At 31.2% G+C, this 26,324-nt stretch overlaps 3 protein-coding genes across 13 annotated transcripts in view; 1 reads left to right on the forward strand and 2 right to left on the reverse strand.

The window, feature by feature from the left end:
• The window catches only part of LOC113400108 (CAP-Gly domain-containing linker protein 1), a 48,341-nt gene extending 34,459 nt beyond the window's left edge, over positions 1–13,882 (reverse strand). For 7 of the 11 annotated variants that reach the window (XM_026639525.2, XM_026639522.2, XM_026639520.2 and 4 more), the window contains exons 1-2: positions 13,590–13,881; positions 12,962–13,275 (exon numbers count right to left, since the gene is read on the reverse strand). In XM_026639525.2, the coding sequence (XP_026495310.2) occupies positions 12,962–13,193 (232 nt within the window). In that variant the 5' untranslated portion in view covers positions 13,194–13,275; positions 13,590–13,881. Of the gene's footprint in view, positions 1–12,961; positions 13,555–13,589 lie in introns of those variants that run through there. The other 4 variants (XM_064215536.1, XM_026639518.2, XM_064215534.1 and 1 more) reach the window with 4 other exon arrangements.
• Positions 13,883–14,157: 275 nt separating this feature from the next.
• On the forward strand, positions 14,158–19,385 carry LOC113399796 (protein pelota). The gene is made up of 7 exons (XM_026639037.2): positions 14,158–14,314; positions 14,396–14,639; positions 14,781–15,035; positions 15,605–15,827; positions 16,438–16,630; positions 17,252–17,358; positions 19,005–19,385. The coding sequence occupies exons 1-7, from the start codon at positions 14,274–14,276 to the stop codon at positions 19,100–19,102; spliced, it is 1,161 nt and encodes a 386-aa protein (XP_026494822.1). The 5' UTR covers positions 14,158–14,273; the 3' UTR covers positions 19,103–19,385.
• Positions 19,375–22,255, reverse strand: LOC113399795 (pescadillo homolog). The gene is made up of 6 exons (XM_026639036.2): positions 22,063–22,255; positions 21,733–21,966; positions 21,287–21,658; positions 20,440–21,163; positions 19,941–20,137; positions 19,375–19,678 (listed from the first exon to the last, which is right to left on the reverse strand). The coding sequence occupies exons 1-6, from the start codon at positions 22,084–22,086 to the stop codon at positions 19,403–19,405; spliced, it is 1,827 nt and encodes a 608-aa protein (XP_026494821.1). The 5' UTR covers positions 22,087–22,255; the 3' UTR covers positions 19,375–19,402.
• Between the last annotated feature and the right edge of the window lie 4,069 nt (positions 22,256–26,324).

Raw genomic sequence — 26,324 nt, forward strand, 5'->3', positions numbered from 1 at the left:
ATTTATAGTAACTTCACTGTATAAATGTCGACTGTCGGTCTGAACCGGTGCAGATTCGATCGTGTTTGACAAACAACATAATGTTATCATAAAAAACGCTAAAACATTTTTATTATGTGTGAAGTACTTGTATTGCTACGATATTATAGCTATTACAGATACTGGTCGTTAAAAGTGTAATCTATAATCTCAATTGCCTTTTATCCATTACATAATGAAAATGATAATAGCTTTTACGACGAGATGTTGGATTTAATTAGAAATACATCAATTAATATGTTATTTAATGATAATACAAAAATTGAACATCATTCATAACAATAACTCGAACAGATCGCAAAACACGTTTCAATTTAATTTTAACTAAGCTGATATTTTACAGGATATATAATAATTGTGCTACGTTTATAATATTTTATTAGTTTTAGTACATTAACAACAAAAATAAAATCTTGTTTAAAATTGTATATTTTTTTCTGTTACGGTTTTAGCCTTAATATGCACGACCTACACTTATCACGCAACTATGCATGCGAATACATGATTATTATACTATCCGAACGAATAATATACGCACAAAGCATAAATATTAACAATATTACAACAATACAAACAATGTTACAGAAAGTCAATAGACAAAGCCTTAAAGTGCAACCCAGTGCATGTGATGTATATTTTTTGAGACGTTACACATAGTACGTTGCACTTCAAATTTACCTAAAGTTGTACTCACACAATCTCAAAATTAAATCATAAAAGTAAATAATTGATACTGGGAAATTAATAAGAAACATTTTCTAAGATCCCCATAAAAGTTAAGATAATATTATTCTTCGCAGAACTAACACAAGATTATCTCATCTTTGCTATTGACATAACCCGGAGCAGTGACCGGTAGATCGGAATTCAAACAATCGCTGACTCACAGTTCGCAACGGAAGGCACGTATGTGCACCATTTAATACTCTCCAAACCGGGGTTAATATTTATGTCTCGGAGGAAACGCTGATTTCATAAAAACTTAACGAGGTTAACTAGCGCAACCCAAATCCGGAATATTACGTAAAAAAAATAACATTGCACTAAAGTTTGCATTCATAGATTATATTTTTTCTTATAGACATTTGTAAATATGTGAAAATTACCTAGTAGCTAAAACGTGGGAATTTTACTGAAGATTACGGGTTCAAACCCAAACAAGGTCCAGTTTCCATGTGATTAACGTGGGCACATAATCATTTCGTGCTTGTAGGTAAGAAAAACATTATGAGGTACCTGGTATTTGGATGTATCAGATGAAATTCTGTAACATTTGTTTCCACCGCCGCATTACAACAGCGTGATCTCTTATTTTTATAATTTTATATTTTAAAAGACATTTCTGTTTAACGAAAGACGTTTGTATTTATTATGTTAATATATTCTTTACTTTAACAAAAATAAATCCAAATGTAAATGACCCTTAAAATTTACCGTTACCTAGTTTAGTTTGTATTTTTTTTTATATAATACAGCAAACAAAATCAAGTAAGCGATAAATTATCTCGTGCTTATAAACATAAAAATTCTACCATGAGAGTATTAATATGCGTATTTTCTAATGCATTACATATATAGGTATAATAAACAGATTATATTCCTTTTATCCATTTGAAAACTATAATCTATCGAATAGTAAATTAAGTTAAGAGTAAATAAGAACAGTTTTTTGTATGATTCTGGAAAAAAATAAACTGATTATTTTTGTTTCCAGGTAAGATGAATGTGTGCTCTGCGTGAATAAGTTTTTGTCGATATCTGATATTAAAAATACATGAAATAAAATATGATCGCCTATAATATTGTACAAAAAAATATACGACCACAAAAAAGAAAAACGAAGTGTAAGAATATTTTGTTTTCGAGTTGATATAATAGAATATTATATCAAATTAATATTTTTAAACGTATTTTAGTCTATCATAAAAGATAACCTTATTTTTATGTACGTCAAACCAAGAGTAGCTTTTTATTTAAATTCGCTCTCGTGAAATCCATTTATACTTCTACTTTTGAAACAAAAGACTTAATTAAAAATAATTCGTTGAATTTCTCTAATATAATTAATGTAAGTAGGTCCGCTTAAACGTGCAAATTATAATCATTACATTGTCTCCTCATTTATTACGACATCGCACGATTGTATGAAAACAATCGCGTCATTTTGTAGTTTGACAAACTTTGCATTAAATTTTAGGTATCGTGTGACCGTGTGATTGAAGTTAGCTTGTGTTTTGACTGGGAGGCACTGGGGTATGACTGTGATCGTCGCCGCTTTTGCCTGGAATCACGTAGGGATCTCGTGTTAACAAGTAGAGCGGGGCCTCACCGTGCATTCGATGGAAAAAACTAATTTAGCTTTAAACTTAAATTTTCCGATAATTTCACTTTTACCATTGATTTCCAAATTAGCGACATCATTGCCAAATCTCAGGTCGTTTTTTTTTTACTAGGCATTTTGCCATTTGCAAATAGATTATCTAAAAATGAATTCTAGTTTACATTAAAGCTGCCTTCAAATTTTTTGTTTTGCTTCAAATGTTTCATATTGACCATCTAGGCACACTTAAAAAATGAAACCGTACAGTTTTAGTGGGAAAGTAAGTTTAAATATATTCCAAATTAAAAAGACCATATTCTGTCAAAAGCACTCTTATATTATTTTTTGTATCTTTACCATTTTATATCAAAGAGTACATTTCCCATAATTATATAAGTAAATACTTAATTATGAAATCTATTATTTGTAAATCAATGAATTCCAGACAAGCCAGTCCTTGTTCTTGAATCAATAAAACAAGTGAATCCCAAAAGGCTTCAATGATGGCTTCCATGCATTTGATACGACGGGTCTTCACGCCTGCGTCGATCAGGCCGTAACACTTTCCAGTAAATATTTCAACATACTCGAGTTACGGGAATATCGTTTCACAGGAAATAGAATCTCGTATCCGGTGAAGGAACTGGTTGCATGTTATGAAGACAACAAAGCAAAAGTATCTAATTACATATTATTTAACATATATACGATTGTACTAATTTTGACTATTTGATTTACATGCATATATTCATTTAGGTTTGACACAAAAAAAAGAGTATAAAAATATGCAGTTTAAGAATAGTTGCATATTATTTTCGCTGAAAAACAGCTACAGTACGGAATTTGTATTGTAAATTTGACATTATTAATGCAGTAACCTTGAACACGTATTGTACCAGAAAACGACTACGTATATTATTTATTTAAGTTTGGCGAGACGAATAATTTTCCATGCGGGATGTTTTTTTTTTGCTACGCTTTTATATGTTAACTTGGAAACAATAAATATATATTGCTGACATTTACGAAGAATGTTGTTTATTATGAAATTAATAACGCAAAAATAAAATTTTATTAAATATAAATAAATAAATAAATAAAAATACATTTTGTCTTATGCTAATTTACTCAGTTTCATTAAAATAGAATATATTCAGCAGCGTCTGTTTGATGGAAAAATAACAAAACAAAAGACGTTCGCATTTATGAAATTTAAATTAAAAAATGTCTCGTTGCGTTTTAAAATAAAACGTTCGTTCAAAGTTGTCTTCAGTTTATTACACGAGAGCTTAGCTTTATCTCTTTATCTGTTTACTTGTCAAGACACTTATGATAGGTCTTTCGTAACAATTGCAGTCTTCACTTCAGTTGGTTCCTTCGTGACTCTCTGTAACTATCGGTTGTTCATTAAATCTATTCGTATTTGAGACTAGCTGTGCCCGCGACTTCGTGCGCGTTTGAATTTTTTTTATATGTATAGATTTAGAATAGTTATTCCGCTTTAGAATAAAATTTACCTTATTTAAACACCGACCAATGAAGTTGGGTTCAATATAGTTAATATGAGGTCCTGTTTCAATTTCAATGATATTAAACATTGTTGATTTTTATTTAAAGCGTAAATTCCGTTTTCATTTCGATATATAAATATAATATAATAAAATTTACTTGATTTATATGACATCGAATGATAAACGGTATATTTCAGTATTAAGGTCACGACTCGATTCCAACTCGGTTGAGAGTCACTGGACATTCCCAGTTTTTATTATTATTATTATGAAACTGTACACAGATTAGTCAGTAATATTACGACGCAGCTTTTTTAAATGACCTTAGCTGGAACAAGGCTGTCTTTTTTTAGAATCCTGTAGTAAAATCAATAGTCGTGCATTTATTGACGTCATCATTGGTGATACGCACCATTGAAATGTCCAATTGCTGGACAGAGGTCTACTCCCGTTTCATTAACACGTTGTTACAGTAACGCTCCACAAAAAGTAAGCTAATATCAGATTTTTTCTTACAAATAATGATCAGATGAAGTATGCACAATTGGTATTCGTAAAAATTCAGAGGTTTTTGTTCAGATTTCCGTGATCTACAGTTAAGCTCTCGTGTTCTACGTTTAAACCACTGGACCATCGCGACCGTCTTTATGTTGCAAAATTCACGTCACGACTCCATTCTAAGTTTAAATTTCCATTAAAAGTCATTGAGCATACTCAATCTTAAATTATAATACAATTGAACACATTAGTTACTCTTTTAATGACATACGTTTTTAAATTACCTTATTTCGAATATTATCATATAGTTACAATCATTTGGTGTTAGGGCTTTGTGCAGGCGTTGGTAAGGTACCACTTACCACTCACTCATTTTATATTATACCACCAAATAGTTTTGCAGAGTAATTAAGCCAGTGTAACTACAGGCACAAGGGACAAGGGACTTGGGATTTTCTTACAGTGTCAATGTTTAGGGCAGTAGTGAACACTTACCATCAGTTGGTCTATTTGCTAGTCAATAAAAAAAAAAACATGTTTATTAAGATATAATCATATAGTATATATACCATAGTCCATGAAAGAGAACTGAATATCACGATTCCATTGAAAATAAATCAAGTACCGTAAAGAATAGACATTCTCTTAGCAGTGAAACGGCAATACAATCCAGTCACGATGCAGAACAATACAGTCGATTCGATTAATTTGTCGTACAAATGACCTTAAGAAATTCACCAATTGCATCGTAGTTTAGTTTTCAATAGTTTACAATGCACATGACATAGTGTATCGAATTGTAATTATGATAAAAATACATAGAACAATGTTACTATATAGCTCTCGTTAGGTTATATGTTATAAAGGTCTTTTAAACAGGCAAAATAAAAAAATATATATGAATTAGATTTTATTTACTTTTTGCCAGTTATCGATACCATAATACGTTAAAATTGTTCATCTCTTAACTTTGCCTCGCGTCTCTTTAGGTTTTGAGAACAGTCATTTTTATTTTAATACTCTATTGTTTTGTACTTAATGTCTTTTAATAATATAATTTAATATTCTGAACATCACGTTTGGTTGAAAATCATTAACAGGATCATCACTTTGTACTATTTGTTTACAAAACGTAAAAAAAATCTTGAATTTGTCATATATAAAGGCGCTTTTTAAAAAAAAAACGTCGATCACATTCACTTTGTTATGTTTTTTGATCTAGTTTAATTATAATTTTTAATATGTGGCGCTACATTTTAAATACAGACTATTAAATTAAGTAAATAATATAGTTTATTATCATATTATTGTATAACTTCAAATATAATATGAACGTAGGCGTTAAAATGGCAGCCATTTTTTATATTAAATATTTTAAAAACTTTATGTTTAAGTTTTAATGACATAACAACCAAATATGAGTTTTTTTAATATGCATAATGGGAATAATAAAGAGTAAAATTAATGTTAGCCGGGCTGATGTTAATTACCGCGCAGGTATTTATACTATACCTATACATAATATTAATATTGCACACAAATGCTCGGTTCAAGGTTGATTTGTTGCAATATACTGACATTGCATTTAATTATTGCATTAATCAAGTGGTTAAATAAAATTATGTTTGTAATTAACATATATCTACCTAATGTATATTAATGAAAATTATGTGATAATTTGTTTTTAAAAAAACTTTTTAATAACAACTTAAACTACATTTTTTTTATAGCGTCAGAAGCGCAATGATTTACGACCCACCTAGCGATGTAAAAAGTCGCAGGATCGATCCTGACCCCTTGGGTTATTGTCATCCCCACTCTTAGCACAAGTGACAAGTTTAAAAGAAGGGTTAAATAGGAATATTATTTATCCCTAATTAATTTTGGGCATTACTACTATTCTATGATAAAATACGTACGTAAGTACATACAAGTCTATTTATAACGTAGTCTAATATTTTTACATAACAATTATTCACATCAAGGCATTAAGTAAATACAAATAGAAATCAATAAAATAGCTGCATAAATCAAGACCGCGTGGAATGGTGGCAAGAATGCAAGCAGCACTGTTAGATCGCAATTCTGATTGTCTGGGCCAAAAATGTCAACCAGCCTTCCTGTCACCAGTGAGTCCTATACTTAGTTGTATACTGTTTCTACCCGGCGTCAAAGTTTAATTCAATTAACTAGACATTTGCGTTGTTTTAAATATCAACTGATATATATCAACTGTAAAATATAAATTGTGTATGAATTTCTATCGAGCTTAACGTAACCATAAGCATAATTTTATCTTAATATTATTAATTAAATTAATCAAATATAAACACGGCTTCCTTTCACATTATTCATGGCGGCTTTAAAAGTATCGAAGATAAGATATTCCATAGCCATAAACAACTTGAAACTAAAAAGCATCAGGTATGTTCACATTGATAATGCGTTACCAACCGTGGGAACCAATTTGTCTTAAATAAAAGTATCGTGAAACTATTCTTCAGTTACGCGACGTGGCCGTCTTTTGTTGATTAGCTGGCGAGCGAGCGGTTCTTAATCGACCTAACACGTATAATACTCCATTAGTTAATTAACGTTACTACGCCTTCTTAGTAACATAAACATGAAACACTACTAAAATATGCACGTTCGCAGCTCAAATAGAACACGGGGACACGCTAGACCCCCCCCCCCCCTTGTCACACAATGTCTCGTCCTCCTTCCACAAACCTGGCGCACTTAAATGAAATAAATTTGAAGCATACTCAAGTTAAATTCAAGTCATTCTGTAATCAGCGCTTTCTCGTTCCATAGTTTGAGAAGGTTGGTAAATGTTTGTCGACCGACGGGTCATACTTAGTTACAGCTTTATATCATGTGCGTGTTTTAAGTCATAAAGTTATAAAAAAAAATAGTTTTAAGTCAATATTGTAAAACAATCAGGCACGTATTTTTTTTTTAAATAGTTAGAGTGTCAATGTCTATGGGCGACAGTGACTACTTCCTTAACATCGGACGATAAAAATACTAGCATCACTTACTTCGTCAATGCATAATCTTGCGAACTAAGATGTTATGTACCCAGAGCCTGTAGTAACACAACCACTTACCCTTCATACCGTAACAATAAACTAATATATATTATAAATGAGAGAGTAACTTTGTCTGTCTATCTGTTGCTCTTTCACGGTCAAGCCACAAAACCGATGTTGATGAAATTTGGTGTGAAGAAATTTGGAACTCCACGGAAAGACATAGGCTACTTTTTTATACCTTAAACTGTACGTCCACCCCCTAGAACGCAAACGAAGCCGCAGGCGACAAATAGTACTAAATAATTCTGTTTGGCGGTTGCGCAAAACCGGCCATGTACCAGCATAACACTAGCAAGAGTTAATAAAATATGATGTAATATTTTACCAGATATGTCTATTTATCAAAAATGCAAATCTCCACGTGGACGTACATCTGGGTTATCGCATCTTGTCATTTACAATACATAGGTGATATCTCACTATTTTAAGCATACTTATTGTAAGCATTGTGAAGATAATGTTTATTTGTTTAGTGTTATTAATATTTATGATCAGTACCGTAGTGTGTTTGCGGTGTATGAAGGTTACTTTTCTCTATAAAACCTATTGCTAGTTAAATTGTTATGTAAAGTTTACTTACAGCCATAAAATAAACCTCTACCCCTAATAATAGATATAAAAACGTATTGCTCTACTTTCAAAAAAGGAATAGTAGTTTTTCTAAGTGACATTTAAAAAAATATATAATCTTCATACATTTATGCTGCCGTCTGTACTTGTGTATACTACGTCTCAGCCTCTGTTCCGCAAAAATGAAACTAATGGTTGTTACTGAATTCTCTTCGATTTTCAAACGAGTATCTAATAGCTGCTAACATAAACTTAATTGCCATTACCAACAATGTAGTTAATTGTATAATGAAGCCCAAAGCATTTGACGAAATAATAGCTCTTCAATAAAACGGCAAGGGAGTTTTAAACACTGATAACTTGGTAGTAGCTTCATTAATATCCAGTCTGATTAAGGGATCAATATCGTATATTTAGGTATCTGGTTATATTTTATAAATATCCTTATAAAAAAAATGTTGTGTAAAAATATTAAAACATTTTGGAGTTATCTCTGGATATTCAACAATATCTCTTATAAAACAATTGTCATTGTAAATTCTTCGAAGCAATGACATTGAATAAAGAAAAAAGTGTTACGACTTTTTAATAAAAAAAAAAAAAACTAGTTTAGAAAGTAAGAAGAGTGCGGCTAAAATCGTTTTTACGTTCCACGATATGAAAACGTCGCATCTAATGCATTATTTTGTAACTTTATACAGTGCTATGGATAGAACATGACGCACAATTTATTTAACTAATTTTAGCACAATAACAAAGAAAGTATGTTTTCAAGTTATAACTAAAATCTTTTCTTACAGAAATTTATTTTAGACAAGCCAAGATCTATCGTTGTTAAAATAAATCGGAGAGACACGATGACAATACCAAAAAGATTAAAAAGAATTACACGTTCCTGAAGCCGTAGACGTCAAAGCGTAGTCAGTCAGTCACAAGTAGAGTATTTCGCATGATTTTTGACGAAGCAAATGTCGAACCATTAGCTCCACGTTCCACTTAATTCATTATCATTTTAAAAACTAACCGTGACTATTTTTAAATTTTAATAGAGCGTAATATGTAGAAATTGTCACATGTTTATTGTTTTATAAAGTAAGTGGAAAATAAAGGAACAACTTGTAATTTCAAACAGTTGCCATCCTCTGTTTTTGATAAGATGTTTTATTCCACTACGCTGCTCTAATGCGGGTTGACTGATACTCATGAGGCACATTTATATCCGACACATGCAGATCTCCTCGCATCCTTCACTGCTTAACATGAGATCAATTCACGTTTTATTCAGATCGGCTATTTATTTTTGATAGTTTACATAACAACCAATATGTTATAAGTATTTTGTTTTATAATGGTCTAAAAGCAAAAGGTTCATATAATATATTTGTCTTTTATTAGCTGTCACCGTTATTTGCATCAACGCTTGATAATGTCACGATTATCAACAATGTGGGGGTTGGATAAATTACACATTTCCATGATAAACGGCAATAAAGTCATTTGTTTGATAATATTGGCCTTGTCTGTTTCGTCATGTTTCTATTCTGTATTCCCGAACTCGTAAGACCTTGAATTTAGTGTATAGATAAACATCCAAATCAGAGAAAATCCGAAACAAGTTTTTATATATGTCTTATATTGAAACTTGTTTCGGATGAAACTGAATAAAATAGAATATTCCTTTTAAATAAAAACACGTACATTTTTTTTTATCTGTATCTGTTGAAGTTTTTTAATGAAAAAAGTAACAAGGACTTGTGACTTATTCCATAAGTAAACATCATCAAAACGCTAGAAGTCAGATAAGCATTTATTACTTAAAACAATCGTTAATATTTCGAGCGGTTTCTTTAAACACTACGTAAGTACATTCGAAGGAAACAGCAAATGGGCGGATTCGGTTACATTAAACGACAGAGAACAAGATGCAATGGGTCTGTAATTACGAAACTACGATCGGACATGACGTACATAACTTCCTAAGTCGCTATAAATACACACATGAACATGTTACTGGTGAATACGAGTCCTACTCACTTACATGTAGATCTTTGAACTTTTCCTAAAAGGACGATTTTTAAGTTTTATTTTTTGTATTTGTGGGACCTTGGATGGTTTCGGTTGAACCCTATGGCGCTGAGACTTATTTCGCCCGTTCTAAGTCGGCACGGACTGTTAGTAGAGATATTATATATATTATGTCATAATGGTTCTTTGGTTATGTGGCATTTATAAATTGCAATAACGTTAATTAACACATGATGGATGAAATTTGATAAGCATAACAATTTCTGCTTACGGCCTACGCCTTGATGAATATTCACAAATAAGATATAACTGACAGAATATATTTAACGTCTACAGCGTGCTAGAAAAACTTTTTAACTATAAGACAATTAATTTTTTTTAAAAAACCTAGACAAATAAACACCCATAAACAGTTAAAAAGGTTTAAATTAATTTATATAAAATAACAGACATTAAACTAATAATTTTAGTGCAATTAATGAATTTAATAGCTATAATTTTTAAACAATTCTTGCTTCCTATTAGCTGAGATGAAGTAACGGTATTATTATGTAAATATTCGTACGAAGGTCGAAGCGAAACCGGTACAGTAGTAAATAGGTATAACAGGATGTAATTTTTTGCCAGTACCAGTGCTATTGATCTGGGTTACAAAAAACAGTAAACAGCGAGAACTTACTTTCATTACAAACTGGATTACTATCTCGATGCATAAAAATAAACGTGTTGTCAAAAGAGCCACGCAAAGAAAGTCATAACCGGTCTTTTAAAATTGATAACACTTTGAACAATTGTTATAAAATTGTATCATTTAAAACATACGTTTGAAACAAACGTTTAAGTTTTAATTTTTTTAATCATTTATACGTGGACAGGCAAATGGGCTACTTGGTGGTAAGTGGTCACCACTGTCCATAGACATTGGCACTATGAGAATTTTTAACCATTCCTTGGTCTATACGCATTCAAACATGGGTATTAAGATGTACAACATGTTCCTGTAGTTACACTGGTTCACTCACCCTTCAAAACGAAACAATTGCTGCTTGGTGCGTGCAATAGTTTGATGGTAGGGCTGACGTATACTATTAACAATACCTAAATCGATATAATGTAGTGTAACTAATAATAATAATTCACACGATTCCCAATAGTCTAGGCGTCGTTCCAAAATTACTAACACACATTTTACGTTTAAGTCACACTTTATAAATGCCAACAAAATTAAATCCTTTTATAATTCGTAACACCTGCCGCATACTCCAATTAATTTAACTTCTTTAACGGCCCGTATTGTACGACCCAGTCCGTACACATTTTAGTGCCTCTTAAATAAAAGATAACTAACAGATACTAAATAATTAATGCATTAATTAAAAATAAAACATTACTATTCGATTATGCAACCTAAGAACTCAATAACATTCCTTGTCCTTCGTGTACTTATTATTAGACTTGCAATGTGAATGTCTTCTAATAATAGCGCCGTACGGTTTTCTGAGGTTTGAACGTTGATATTAATATGGAGCTGGGCGTCTTATTCATTTAAAATTCTTATTTGGAAAGGTGAACAAACCCATAAACCTTTGACTTTAAATTGGCAAACAGCCGTGTCAACCGCACGTTACATTTTATTATCATTACCACGCATGTTGGGAGAAATCGACGATTAGCTTCGAATCGACTGACGATCGATGCGTATACTTGTTAGCCGAAGCAAATCGAGTACAATTTCAGGTGAAACCATGCTTTGTAACATTACTTTTATATATTACTATTAACTTTCACTTGGTTTTTAAATTATAAGACAACACGAATTATTGGGTAATACAATTATTGATAGACACTGATATATTCGAAGTGTAACCGTCAAGCTAGAATTTGATATAAATGTGATCAATAGTGTTCAATTCATAAAATTTACGTAATAAAATTATGCTTATTGCCAAACAGGTTTTGAATGGAGCGGTCCTATCACGGTCGTATTTTACGTTTTTTACGTATTACGACAAATCTCGGAGTTATAGTGAGCTGAGGTCATCATTTTTGCACCTCATACTTATAAATAAAGTGGGATGATCTAACTGCCATTTAATATATATATTATATATAAAACAAGGCATCTGAATGTCATTCAAACTGTATAAATAAAGTTTATCTTAAATAATTTAGTTATATGGTTAAAATTTTATTACTTTGATAGAAATTTAAAATAATTAATATGATTTCATATTTATGTAAACAATATGTAAAAGTAATAAATAGGCTGTTAAGTTTATTATTATAAGATCAAAGCTGTGATGCACCAAGTCTTCTTACATTCATTGTGATAAAAATATGTACCTATCCATGAGAAATGTGTAATATCTTTCTGATTGATTGACAAACTGTGATTATATGGTAATCTCAAATAAATAAATAATTAGAATACTAAAATTGCTATTAGAATGATTTCTGATAAAATTAACAAATACATATGAATTATGTATTTGTTATAATAAATCATCTTGACCCATGCCCCTGATAATATAGATTTATTCAATTACTGGTATTGTAGACATTGATAAATTATTATTAACTGATTGAAAATTGCACTACTCTGTCATTACAAAGCCACAGAGTTTGATTTGAGATAATGAGATCGACAGCTTTAATGGATAAAGTCAAATCCATCAAGAACACTAACAACTTGTAATCATTTTACAAGGCAATTAGAGTTTACGATTGATTGAAAACTAATTAAATGAGAAATGGAGGATTCACAAAATATACATGATAAAAACAGACAACATTAAGAAAGTCAATTTGAAAATATTATTTTGTCAATTGCAGTTTGTATTGTATGAGCTTGAAATTTTTAAATTGAGAAAATAGTTACTGAAATAATTATTCTATGTACTCACCAGCTCTAGGAGATATAGGCAGGGCGGGCTTTGGTGCTGTATTGGAACACAGTCTCCCTATCTTTGTAGGTGGTTTCAGACCAGATGGCTTTGCGAATGTTGTAGGCCGAACAGCTTCAGATTTTGGAATAGTTGAGGCAGTAGTGCTGACAACTGAAGCTGCTTCTGATGATGTTGATGATGGTGCAGTGGGTTGAACACCCTCCATAGATGTTTCTGAATTTTCATTCATCTTGATGCACTTTTTACACTTTTGTTTTAAATTCGAATTATTTCTTCGACCTCATAATAACCACACTACTAAGTCAGCTAATCTATTAAAATACTGAAAGTATAAACATCGAAAACATACTCAAAACCGCTACGCTACTCAAAATCTCTCGCGACTATTAAACTAAAAATACCCGTGTACCGGCGCAATAAGAGGACACGCAATCTGGATCACGGCCATAACGCAAGCATAAATGTAAATAAATGTTATCCACGTTTTTTCGCAATTAATCTTATTGTTTTCGAAAGATGGTAACAATGTGAATAAGTATTCACGTGTTACTTTATCTTATATACATTTCAAGTTAATATCATTTGATATTTACAAGCACTATAAAAGAAATATGTAACTGCATACCTGGACTGAGGAAATAGAGCACAAAGTGCTTGCCGTGACTTAAGAAAAACTCGCGAAATTTTTACCGCTCATCAGGCCAGCTGAGCTTGACAACGTTATCACTACACATAAAACGACACAATTTATTTAAATTTATTATTTTCAATTCAAGATTAAATTCAATTTCACTCTTTAAACATTAAAGATAAATCAATATAAATAAAGTTCAATATATATAATCAAACAATAGAAAACTAGAAAGACACTCGCACAACACAAAAATTACAACACTGTTTTATATACATTGAAGCATGGCACTTGAAAGGTGCACGAAAGTTATCAATTTGCATTTTGTAATACATTGCCATTCATCTTAGGCATATCTACATTCGTTCAGAAACAATATGTATTTGTAAAATAAAATTAACACTTGTTTATATTTAAATTAATACGAATTCCAAAGTATAATATTTTTTCACTTTTACTTTATACAATTACAAATAATACTCATTTTTATTACGATTTGATTTTAGTGTTTGAAGTTGAAATTATTTGTTACCTATATTTTTCAGATTTGTCATGTGTCAAATTAAAAAAAAGTACGTCAGTCCAACAAATAAAATTATATGAAAAGATTGAAGATTTACCATTTATATCCCAACAAAATGTTTATTAAGACTGTGTAGTTTTTAAATCATTTTAAAAATGAAACTCGTTTTTAAAAATATTGAAAAAGATGGCAGTGGGTTAGTAGCATTATTAAAGCTTGAAAATATGTTACAATACAAAACATAAATCTTTAAATTTTAATTTTTCTTATTTATCAGGAGTATTGCTCTCATTCCCGAGGAGTCTGAGGATATGTGGCATGCCTACAACCTCATTGCTGAAGGTGATTCAGTTACTGCCTCAACTGTTCGAAAAGTACAAATCGAGTCTTCCACTGGTTCTTCTTCGAGTAACAGAGTGCGGACAACCCTCACAATAAGCGTTGAGACTATCGATTTTGATACTCAAGCTTGTGTGTTGCGGCTTAAAGGCCGTAACATTGTTGAAAACCAATATGTGAAGGTATACTTTCCCTCCTGCCATCTCTTATTTAAAAAAGCTTTTCTTTTATTTATCAATAGACGGAAACATGGATGTGCTTTTCTTATATTAGAAAAAGTATATTACATGACATTATTTAAAATTACCATATATAATTTACAGATGGGAGCATATCACACATTGGATTTAGAGTTAAATAGAAAGTTTGCATTGCACAAACCATTATGGGATTCTGTAGCTTTAGAGCGGGTGGAGATGGCCTGCGATCCTGCTGCTAGTGCAGATGTTGCTGCAGTGGTGATGCAGGAGGGCTTAGCACATGTGTGTCTTATTACACCTTCCATGACATTAGTCAGATCTAAGATAGATGTAAATATACCAAGAAAACGCAAGGGATTTGTCCAACAACATGAAAAGGTATAAATCTATTTTGGAATTAAATTATTTATTTATTAATTGCTGAACCAGCCATTTTATATATGGACAATTTATAAAATTTTACCTATAGCACCATCTATATTATTGGTGTCTATACTATTTTATATAAATTGGTTTGGTGGTTCAAGTGCAAAGAGGTAATAGACAGAGTTGCTATTGCATTATAATGTTAGTATAGATTCATTGATTTAAATAAATCAGTAATAATAATAATTAAAATATAAATTGTTTCTTTTACATAAACATAATACATAATCAGCCTGTAAATTTCCCACTGCTGGGCTAAGGCCTCCTCTCCCAATGAGGAGAAGGTATGGAGCATATTCCACCACGCTGCTCCAATGCGGGTTATGTTACTTCATTTAACTTTAAACATTTTGGAGTACTAGGAGTATGTTGAGTAGTTTTTTATATATTTCAGATGTGATCTGATCCAAGTCTCAGTATGCTAATTCTGAATTACGACTCATAGCCAATTCTAATAGTGTAATAATACATGTGTAAATTATAAAAGTGTTGAGAACTATACAAATTATGTTTAATTACAGGGCTTAAACAAGTTCTATGATGCAGTTATGCAAGGAATTTTAAGGCATATAGATTTCAGTATAGTAAAATGTGTGATTCTTGCATCACCTGGATTTGTCAAAGATCAATTCTTTGATTACATGATTCAACAGGCAATCAAAACTGATAATAAGTTGCTCCTTGAAAACAAGTCTAAATTTCTGCTTGTCAAAGCATCATCTGGATTTAAACATTCTTTAAAAGGTATATTTTGTTTATTAAATATATTAGACAGTGTTTATTGTATATTCATATATACAATAAATACTGTCTAGTAATATAATTTCATAGAATAAGTTCATATTTATCCTATGAAATTATCAAGATACCAGAAAAAAACAAGTTACACCAAACTTGGAAATATTTTATGAGTTTTAAGATAAGTTAAGTAGTATTATTATTATTATTGTAAACTTGTTTGTGGTTCTGATTACTTAAAATAAAAATAAAAAAAAAGAAATTATATGAGAAGTCAAAGACTAAATCTTCATTCAATACAGAAGAATTCTTGTCACAGAAACAGCAGTTTTGTTTTTTACCTCAATATATTTAAAAGGGCTTAGAGGCAAATGTGTCATTCATGTGTTATTTTAAAAAGGTTTGTCAGTTTAAAAGGTTTTGTAATTATTGTATAGCATGCAAACATAACTCAACAATTCCTATAAATATTACATTATTATTCCACAGTTATTACATAATGATACTCATTATGTAATAATAGAAGAACTGAAAAAGCTCACTAAACTATATTAAAAGTTTACTTAAACTATTATCAATTGTTTACTATTTTTAATATATATTTATAATATTACAGAGGTACTTCAAGAGCCATCTGTTTTGAATAAGATATCTGATACAAAAGCAGCAAGTGAAGTTAAATTATTGGAGAGCTTCTATACTATGTTACAATTAGAACCAGCCAAGGCGTTCTATGGGAAGAAACACATTGAGAGGGCCAATGAAGCAATGGCTATTGAAACACTCATGATATCCGATAAATTATTCAGGTAACAGCAATGGTTTATAAGATTTGCTTTATAAATAGTAAGTTTATAGAACTTTTGCAAACTATACTATATATTTACAGCATATAGTATTTTTATAAATATACAGGTATTTATTTATCACAAGATAATTTTTCATTAGAAAATCACCAACTGTCCACTATACATTTTACCAAGATGCTGTGTTATTTAAAGCACATAAAAAACAACCTAATATAGCAAATCAGTTACTTTATACGAATAATTAATACTTACAAGGTTGTTTGATTTGCACCTATTAATGAGATTTCCAAATTAATCTACAGTTATTATCTCTTTATATGAGTACAAGTACATTAAATTCACACTTTTCACATTAATAGTCTTAATTTAAAGTATTGTTTGAAACTATGAATTGCAGGTATTAAATAAGAATTAACTCTTTATATGATTACAAGTACATTAAATTCACACTTGTAACATTAATAGTCTAAATTTAAAGTGTTGGTTGGAACTTTGAATTGCAGGTATTAAATAATAATATTATGTACCTTTCCCATTACAAGAAAACTTCGCCTAATTTAATAAAATAGATGTGTGATTAAAACAAAAAATAATACTGATTGTATGTTGTTTATTCAACAGGTGTCAAGATATTCAGAAGCGAAAGGAATATGTGTCTATAGTGGATTCATCTAGAGAAAATGGTAGTGATGTAAGAATATTTTCAAGCATGCATGTGTCTGGTGAACGTAAGTAAAAATAACTGCTTGATTATGTTTCATTATAAGCAGGGCTGGACCTACCATATGGCTTTTTTGGTTTCAGCCCAGGGCCTAGTCAAATCAAGTAAAGTCAAAGTGAAAAATAAACGATAATGCGAAAGAATCCATAACTTTATTAAATTAAACAGGTCATACGGCTTCAAGTGTAGACTTGAATGACATATCTGAACGTAGGTCAGATATGTCTTAGGTGGGCCCCTAAGTAGCGTTAGCCCAGAGCCCCCTAAATTTACGGTCCGGCCCTAATTATAAGACAACAACACATGGAGTGCACAATCCTATATTTCACTAAAACTTACTATATATATATTTTTTAAGAAATTCTTAGCCCAATATTTGTTTTATATATATTGAACGAATAACTGGTTTATAGTCGCAAATTAACCCGATTTCCACCACTTCATAATTTTTATATTTGCCTCAACAATCTAAACAACTATTACAATAGTATATAGTATACACGCCACATGTGTGCGTAAGAGAGTAGAGATTGTCAGCCTAAGGAGCTAGTCCTAACCTCAAAGCACTTAAAAACCACTAATATACGAGTAATATAATTCAAGAAAAATATATAGATGTTATAAAAGCGTGGAATTAGTATTGGCAGATTTCATAATAATTATTATATATCATATAAATATTATCTAATTTATAGATACAATTTTATATCCTTGATATGTGTAATTATTTTGGTAAGTATAGTTTGTTCCAGGTTCTACTCTTTAGAATCTAAATTTCGAACTAGTGGTAACTTTATTCGATTAGTTTGACTTTTTATTCCACGATGACGTCTCGACGAACAATGCATGACCATTATATTATTCCCGAAGCCATGACTACTGTTAATACTTCAATAATTATATTCGAATCTTAAGGGGTTGCTATACTATTAAATTTCTGTTGCTATTCTCAGATTCTAAAATGAGCATAAGTTATAATAAGATCTATATAATACATATATATACTGCCTAATTCATCTTCGTTCTAAGTACTAGCATCGTCAATGTCCTACACTATATTTGCATTTGTCTTTAACTTGAAAGAAATATTTATTTGCTTCACAAGTAAATTATTTTTTTATTTTTTTTATATTTATATAGTTAGAAATGATCGAACTGATGTTAAGTGCTCATTAAAGACATTGTCACTGTTACCTGGGTAGTGTAAGAATTACGAATGTTATACCGGTATATAGCAATATAAATAATTACTGTTTGGCGGTAAAACCATGAGGGACTGGTACCTGCTAAGACTAGATAAATAGCAAATCATCATTTCTAAAAGGGAAATATTATAATGTAACTACTATTTACTTCGTACAACACACAGATTCTACCGCTAAATAGAAATACTTTAATACTTAGTATTGCTGTGTTCCAGATTGAAGGGTAAGTGAGCCAGCATTGTTCAGGCACAATGGACATAACATCTTAGTTCCCAAGGTTAGTGGCGCATGAGAATGTAAGGGCCGTTTGATAATTGTAATAGTGCCAATGTCTATAGAGATCATTTACTATTAGGTGAGTCATAAGACAGTCTGCCTGTCTACTTGAAATTAAAAGAATTTATATTATTGGTTGTATTGCAAATTAAATTGTAAATGTGTTTTACAGAACTGGATCAATTAACAGGAATAGCTGCAATTCTACGTTTTCCGATGCCAGAGCTTGAGGACAGTGATGGAGACGACAGTGACGCAGAATCTGATTAGAATATTATGTAATCACATTTGTTAGAAATTTGAACTGTTGCTGTCTTTTGATAAATTTAACATTTATCGTTGTTATATTTATGTTGACTTGTTTCATAAATTAGAATTAATTTCTAAGTTAAATAAACTCCTTAATATTTAGGTCTATATATTAAGTTATTTTTACAATTTTCAACGAGATCCTTGTAATAAAATTTAATGATATATATTGTATGTATGTTGCAAAACAAAATTCCAAAAAATATTAAGTGAGAAATGCAAATAAAACATAATTTACAGTGAAGTTTATTTATTTTTAAATTATGTTGAAGCAGCTTCTAACATCTGCATTTTCTGCTTACGTTTTTCTACTTTATTTTCTTCTTTAACTTTTTCATCATGCAGGCGCCTCTTTTTCCTCAGAAGCCAGATGTCCTTCTTCCTTTTCTCTTGTCCTGCCTTCATGCTCTTATACAGGTTTCTGTGTTTCTTCCTTACAAGTTTTTCTCTTAATCTGAATGCTTGCTTATCTTCTATTTCTTTTTGATAAGGATTTTCCTTGAATGTGACACCAGTAGTAACAGCCATGGCTTTTTTCTGAAATGAATAAAGACAGTCAGATATTTAGAACTTACTACATAAAGCGAACATTTATAATAAATTGAAATAAATAAAGGTTTTTTATGAATATATTTGTTAATACAAAAGCTTGACCTTATTTTATAATATAAACAAGGTGAAAATATTAATTCACAAATAGTTCCAATAAAATATTTTATATTAAAAACTAAAAGAAAGTAATAAAAGAGTAGTTTCTGCAAATCAATTTTCTCTTATTAAAATTAAGCTTCCTGTTTACCTTTTCCTTGGCTAGTTTCTTTTTCTCTGGATCAATATCATCATCACTTTCGTCTTCAGACTGTGAATCCTGTTCAACTTCTTGTTGATATTGTTTTGTGAGTGCTTTTTCAGCATCTTCGTCTTCACTTTCCTCCTTCTCTTCTTTTTCTTCTTCACTGTCTTCCTCTATTTCTTCTTCTGAAGGACCATCTTCACCTGTGTAATAATATATTATTAATATATTGTTACGTTAGGCTAAATTTTCTTACATACATATAATTTATATAATTATGGACAGTAATACTTAATTCCTCATATATTAAGAAAAAAAAACTTGAAAACAATAGAAGGAATCATAAGTTTTTTTGGTAATATTACTACAATTGTTTTTAAGAGCCTATTGCTTAACAATGTTGGTTGTCTTTGTTGTTCTTTGGCTCTTGTTCTATGAAGATTAGATATTTAAACCTTTATAGTACATAAGTATAACATTTTAAAATAATCATGATGAAACTTACTTAAGGGTTTGAAATTAGGATCATTAAGTGCTCTCGCCTCAGGAGGTATGTAAACTTGATCTTTCGTCTTATCAACAAATGGTGACAGATGTGGTGGCAAGACAGCACCCATTAAGTATTTATTTATAGGCAGCAAAGATCTTGTATTGACACTGTCAAAGACCCATTGTGGTTGAATATAATACCGTGACAGATATTGCTTATCCATAGTAGGTCTATCAACAATTTGATAAGCGATAGATTCATCTGTTTCGTCAAAAGTGGCTCCGACAAAATGATTTCGGTCCCAAGACACTTCACCACCAAAACAACGAATTATAAATACCAGAGGTTCCCTTGGAACTTCTCTGTTAATGAAGAATTTAAGGCCTTTAAACATTGTCTTCAATTTTTTAACTTTTTCAGCTTCCAATTTTGCTTCCTCCAGTTTCTGTGGATCTGTATCTTCTGTATTGAAAATATCAATCTCTGGCAATTCCTCTACTTCATTTGCACCTGCTATTCTAGCAACAGATATGTTCATAGCAGCTATTCTTTCAGATACATAAACTCTTTCATCAACCAGATCTTTTTCTGTATCTGCATTAAATGCTGCAGTTAGTTTTGGTGGATACACGAGGTTTAGAGAATGATATAGTTTAAAATTAACAAAACCCAGCATCATTATGTAGAACTCTACAAATGTTGACATTATTTTGAAATCAACTTCATCTTTACTTTGTGGCTGGAAAGAAAGAGATTTTAATTTATTACACAATAATAATTTGTTGCTATTTTATGAGCTTATGAATTTACCACAATGCATGCAAACACTGGTAAAAGTAGTCTTTATGCTAGGAGAACTTACTTGGAATGAAAAGTGATGTGGTACAATCCATGTTATAGTCTGTCCTTCGAGCTCTGCTTGATAATAATAACCTTTAACTGAAACAAATACTTTACGAAGGGCCTTCGCAGCTATTACTGCATGCATAAACTCTACTGTTAATCTTCGACAGAGAAGTGACTGGTCTGGAGGGACTCTTTTGAGTGATGGAAATGTACTAAACAAGAAGCATAGTGTCAAACAGTCATCAAGATCTCTCAGAGCATCTACAAATGTAGGGTATCTTTCTTTAACTATGTGATCTATGTTTATTTCTGGGTAGTCTCTGAAATACTTTTTCATCTTTTGATATTCCCGCATAGCACGAGCTTTGCGAATTTTTTGTTGGAAAACCTAAAATTGTTGAATTATATTAATAATGATCAAAAATAGTACATAATATTATATCTGTCCATTACTACACTTACTTTTAATTCTCGCAACTTCCATATTATTGGTTCGTGTAACAAGAACTTAATGTCTTTAGTGTGGTATAAGGTTTTGATTCCGCCAGCGCCTTTTTGGGCTCTTTTGCGATTACGAGGTTCACGAGGATAAATGCCTTTAAGAATGCAAATGCGACGAAAGTCTTTAAGGGTAAGCTGGAGTTTTTTTAAGGCAGCTTTTCTTGTCATAAACTGAGCTCCTTCTCCGGAAGAATACTAAAATATATTAATTATATTAACAAAAGGTTTTTTATGACAAAAATATAATGTTGATCAACACGTGTTAAAATTGTTGGTTATTAGTAAACATACCTTCTTCTTTTTCTTGGCAACCATTTTTAGCTAATGGATAATACACCAAATACTATGAACTATTTTTGTAAATAGATCTGTTCTTAAATATAGAAATAAATGAACATTTTCAGTATGATGGTTGCAGCGCAATTGCAATAAAGCATGCGCAGAACGTAAAGAACGCTGTCAGATTTGGTTGTCACTTGTCACATGTTTTGTACTGACATTAGTCATTTCACAGATCTCGTATTTTCGTTTGGAAATAATTAGTATCAATAAGTTTACAGTTTAACATTCAACAAATAAAAATAAATATTCAAGACTGTTTCTTCTCACTACTTCAGGTGTAATTTAAATTGCTATTGAGATTAAGATTTTTCTATAAAATACTGAACTCAATGATGTATGTTCCAATTTGCCATATTGCAGATAAATAAACAAAAAAAAACATTGCCAAAAAGTGGACTGAATAAAAGAAAACTAATACTTAAAACTGTAAATTAATATAATATGCTCTACATTGTATAATGTTTTAAAATTATATTTGCAGTTATGAAGTGGAGTATAATTGGAGTTACATAAGAAAAAATAGGGGTGTTCAGTATATTTAAGCTAATTATAATTATTTAATAAAGATACTTAATTTATAATAACTTTTATCATTTACTTGTTTCCTATTCATTTAAGGTAGGCAATGTATTGTAGCACGGGGCTAAAAAGGATATTTCACCTCAGATTGCATGATTGATTAGTTAGTGGCGTAATATAAACGTAAAAAGGATAAATCTGCAGCCGATTTCGCGTCGACTAGTCATAGCCTCTTACCGATATATTTAGGTGTTTTCGAGTGATTGACGCACAAAGACAAAAAAAATTACATATAATATTATAAAGATTCAATCAATAAATGTGTTTCATACTTAACGTTATCTATATATATATATATTGACTATTACGAAGTTAACATTCAAAATTACAGAATCGACTGCTTGCTCTATTAGATCATTTTAGTAGCGACGATATAGATGGAAGTAGAGACATGACTAATATTAATTTTGTCATTTGTCATTATTGTATTAAGATGACATTGAAACACAGGCGGCAATTTTTTTATTTATTAAATTAATAAATTATAATAAATACTTACAATTATTATTTTAAATAGGTAACTTATTACTTAATTTTTTGTTTAATAAATTACGAATTTTCGCTGCTGGTTGTGCTCGTGGTCGTAGAAGATAGTGCACTATTTTGACTTTGTGACCACGTTTTGGGATCTACCATGATGTATTGGTAAGGATATCCGTAAATACTAGGCCAATACGAGGGTGTTTGTGGTGATATATTTTGGGAACCACCATCGGTATCGCCTTCTTTGTAAGCATTCATAGCGCTAGCGATCGCTGACATCATTGGAGGATAGAAATACTGAACTGGATAAGGCTGTGCGGGGGTATCAGAGCAGTATGGAATATTCGATCCTTCCACTGCAGGGTTTGCTGGTATAGCATAAGGATACGGAGCGACGAAACTTCCTTCAGCTCCTGGTACGGGTAGCGCGTATGCGTACCTCACCGTAGGACTTGTAATAACAGCTCGTCTTTGGCTGGTAATTGTTTCTTCATTCGGTGAAGATGTCTTCGTGAGACTCGATGTAAATGACACAGGTACTGCTTTGGCCTGGTTCTGGGTGGATGCTGGTAGAAAGTTAACAGGCTGATCAGTTAACCATTGAGATTTAACTCCGTTATCTTCTGTAGCTGCAACGTACAGGTCTCCAGTAGAGCCATCGACTGAGGGTTTCACATACAAACCATGAACGGGTTGCAATGAATTTTTAGTTTCCCAAAGAACGTGGCACTGTGACCAATTAAGTAAAAATGAGAATATCAGAACTATAGACTTCGAATTAAACATGGTTAGAAGTTCGTATATTATTATGATCAAAAAGAAAATTTCGTCTTTTATATAGAAGTTGATAAAAATATTAAGATAATTCTTTTACGAATTGTCATGATCAAAGATAATTGATAGTGAAGATTTTAATTAAGACACGTTTTCTTATTTTACCTGTTGCTATTTTGTCACGTTATGAGATCATTAGATAAGCACAATGGATTTTATGTTTTTTTTAAACACAATTAGTAAAAAAAATCCAGGTACGTTTGTATATATGAATCTTTAATATAACTGAGGTTAGCTATCGCTACATAGTACAAATCAAAGTCACTTAACGTAACGTAACGTAATTACACAATTGATTTAAATGCGGTTTTTATCTATAAACAGAATTATTCAAGACAAAGGTTTATGCGCATATTATTGTAGAGAAAAGTTGAGAATTTCAACTTTCCGAGCGGGAAAAAGCAAAAAAAAAATCTTTTTATGTTTCTTCAATCTAAAAGTTGCATACAGAACCTTATTTGCAATAACGTTTTTTTCACACATATCAAGTTTATGTTTATTTTTTCCTTTAGAAAACTACTAATCAAAATTAAAAATATACTTTATTCAAATGGGCGCTTACAAACACTTCGTGTCGTATAGGTAATTTACAAGATAAATTTAATGCTAACAGCGGTACGGGATTATTGTTTAAGTATATCTATTGATTTCGTGAGCCGAGATGGCCCAGTGGTTAGAACGCGTGCATCTTAACCGATGATTTCGGGTTCAAACCCAGGCAGGCACCACTGAATTTTCATGTGCTTAATTTGTGTTTATAATTCATCTCGTGCTCGGCGGTGAAGGAAAACATCGTGAGGAAACCTGCATGTGTCTAATTTCAACGAAATTCTGCCACATGTGTATTCCACCAACCCGCATTGGAGCAGCGTGGTGGAATATGCTCCATACCTTCTCCTCAACGTGAGAGGAGGCCTTAGCCCAGCAGTGGGAAATTTACAGGCTGATTATGTTTATGTTTATATGTTATTGATTTCGTAAATATGTATATTGTGACGCTACCGTAAGTATTCTCATGTTTTAAAAATATTCTAAAGAAAGTATCTAGTAAAAGTTACCTATAACCCTAGCAGCTCGTTTTCGTAGAATTAATATATTTTTTTATGTCTGCAGTGTTATCTGAAAGTATAAAACATATAATATATAACACCTGCCTTGACCTGTACCGCCAAACAGCGAATCTTAGTTTTGTTGTGTTCCGGGTGTATGACCCGGTGTACTCAAGGGACATAACATCTTACTACGCATAGTTGGAGGCGCATTGGTGATGTAAGAAGCGTTAATATTTCTTATAGCGCCAATTTCAATGGGCAGTTGTGACAAATTATCATCGGGTGACCATTTGCAATCTGCGTACACGTTAATCAAGCATCCGATGACGCTGTTATCACAAAATCTCAAAATATCCTTTGTTTGTATATCTCGTATGCCCCTCGTGGACTTCACACCCCAGTTTCCAAGGTGGCGTATTGGCGATGTCAGGAAACGTAAAAATTTCTTACGGCACCAGCGTCTATGGGCAGTGGTGACCGTTTGCCATCAGGAGGCCCATATTCCATATTAAGGCTAGTTTGCTGACATTTCTAAATATATATATAACTCAATAATTCAGATTGCGAGTATATAAGTACATATTGAAATCTAATTATTACTGAAATGAATAATATACCTTACTAATAGTAGTTAAGAATTACTATTCAATATATGAATTAAAATAAATTACTGTATAAATCTTGTATAGTAGTTTCAAAGTACTGATTACAAACATACAGATCTTTCCTCTGTACCTGTATTATTAGTATTGATATCATGTTCGGCGGTGGAGAAAAACAAAAATTTGCACGTATCGGATGTAGTTTCTGCTCTTGTACATACGACGAGTAATATAGATATAGAATGTGGTTGAATGAGCTCTGAACCAAACCATAACAGAAGATTCGGCCGCTTTCTCAGTTGTGGGCTATTAAGGATCTGTTACTGTTTATTGTTGGGTATTTAAAAATATAAATCGGTAAACTTGAGCTCTCTTATATAATGTTGAACACATTAAAGATACTCAAAATATTACCCATTCGCTGTTGATAAGGGTTATGGACGTTTAGGACAAATTTAACCCGCGATAATTTGCTACGTGATTGTTATGTAACCTATGTTTTTGAAATTGTACTTAAAATATTATATAACTTATTAAATATTCCAAAATAGGTTTTTAAATCCATAACCTCATTCTCGTTACAGCAGTATATAGACTAATAATCTAAAAAATTCTACAGATATTTTTATCAAAGAAAAATGAAAGTGATAAAAAATGTAAT

The sequence above is a fragment of the Vanessa tameamea genome, chromosome 8 (assembly GCF_037043105.1).
Source record: "Vanessa tameamea isolate UH-Manoa-2023 chromosome 8, ilVanTame1 primary haplotype, whole genome shotgun sequence".
Lineage (NCBI taxonomy): Eukaryota > Metazoa > Arthropoda > Insecta > Lepidoptera > Nymphalidae > Vanessa > Vanessa tameamea.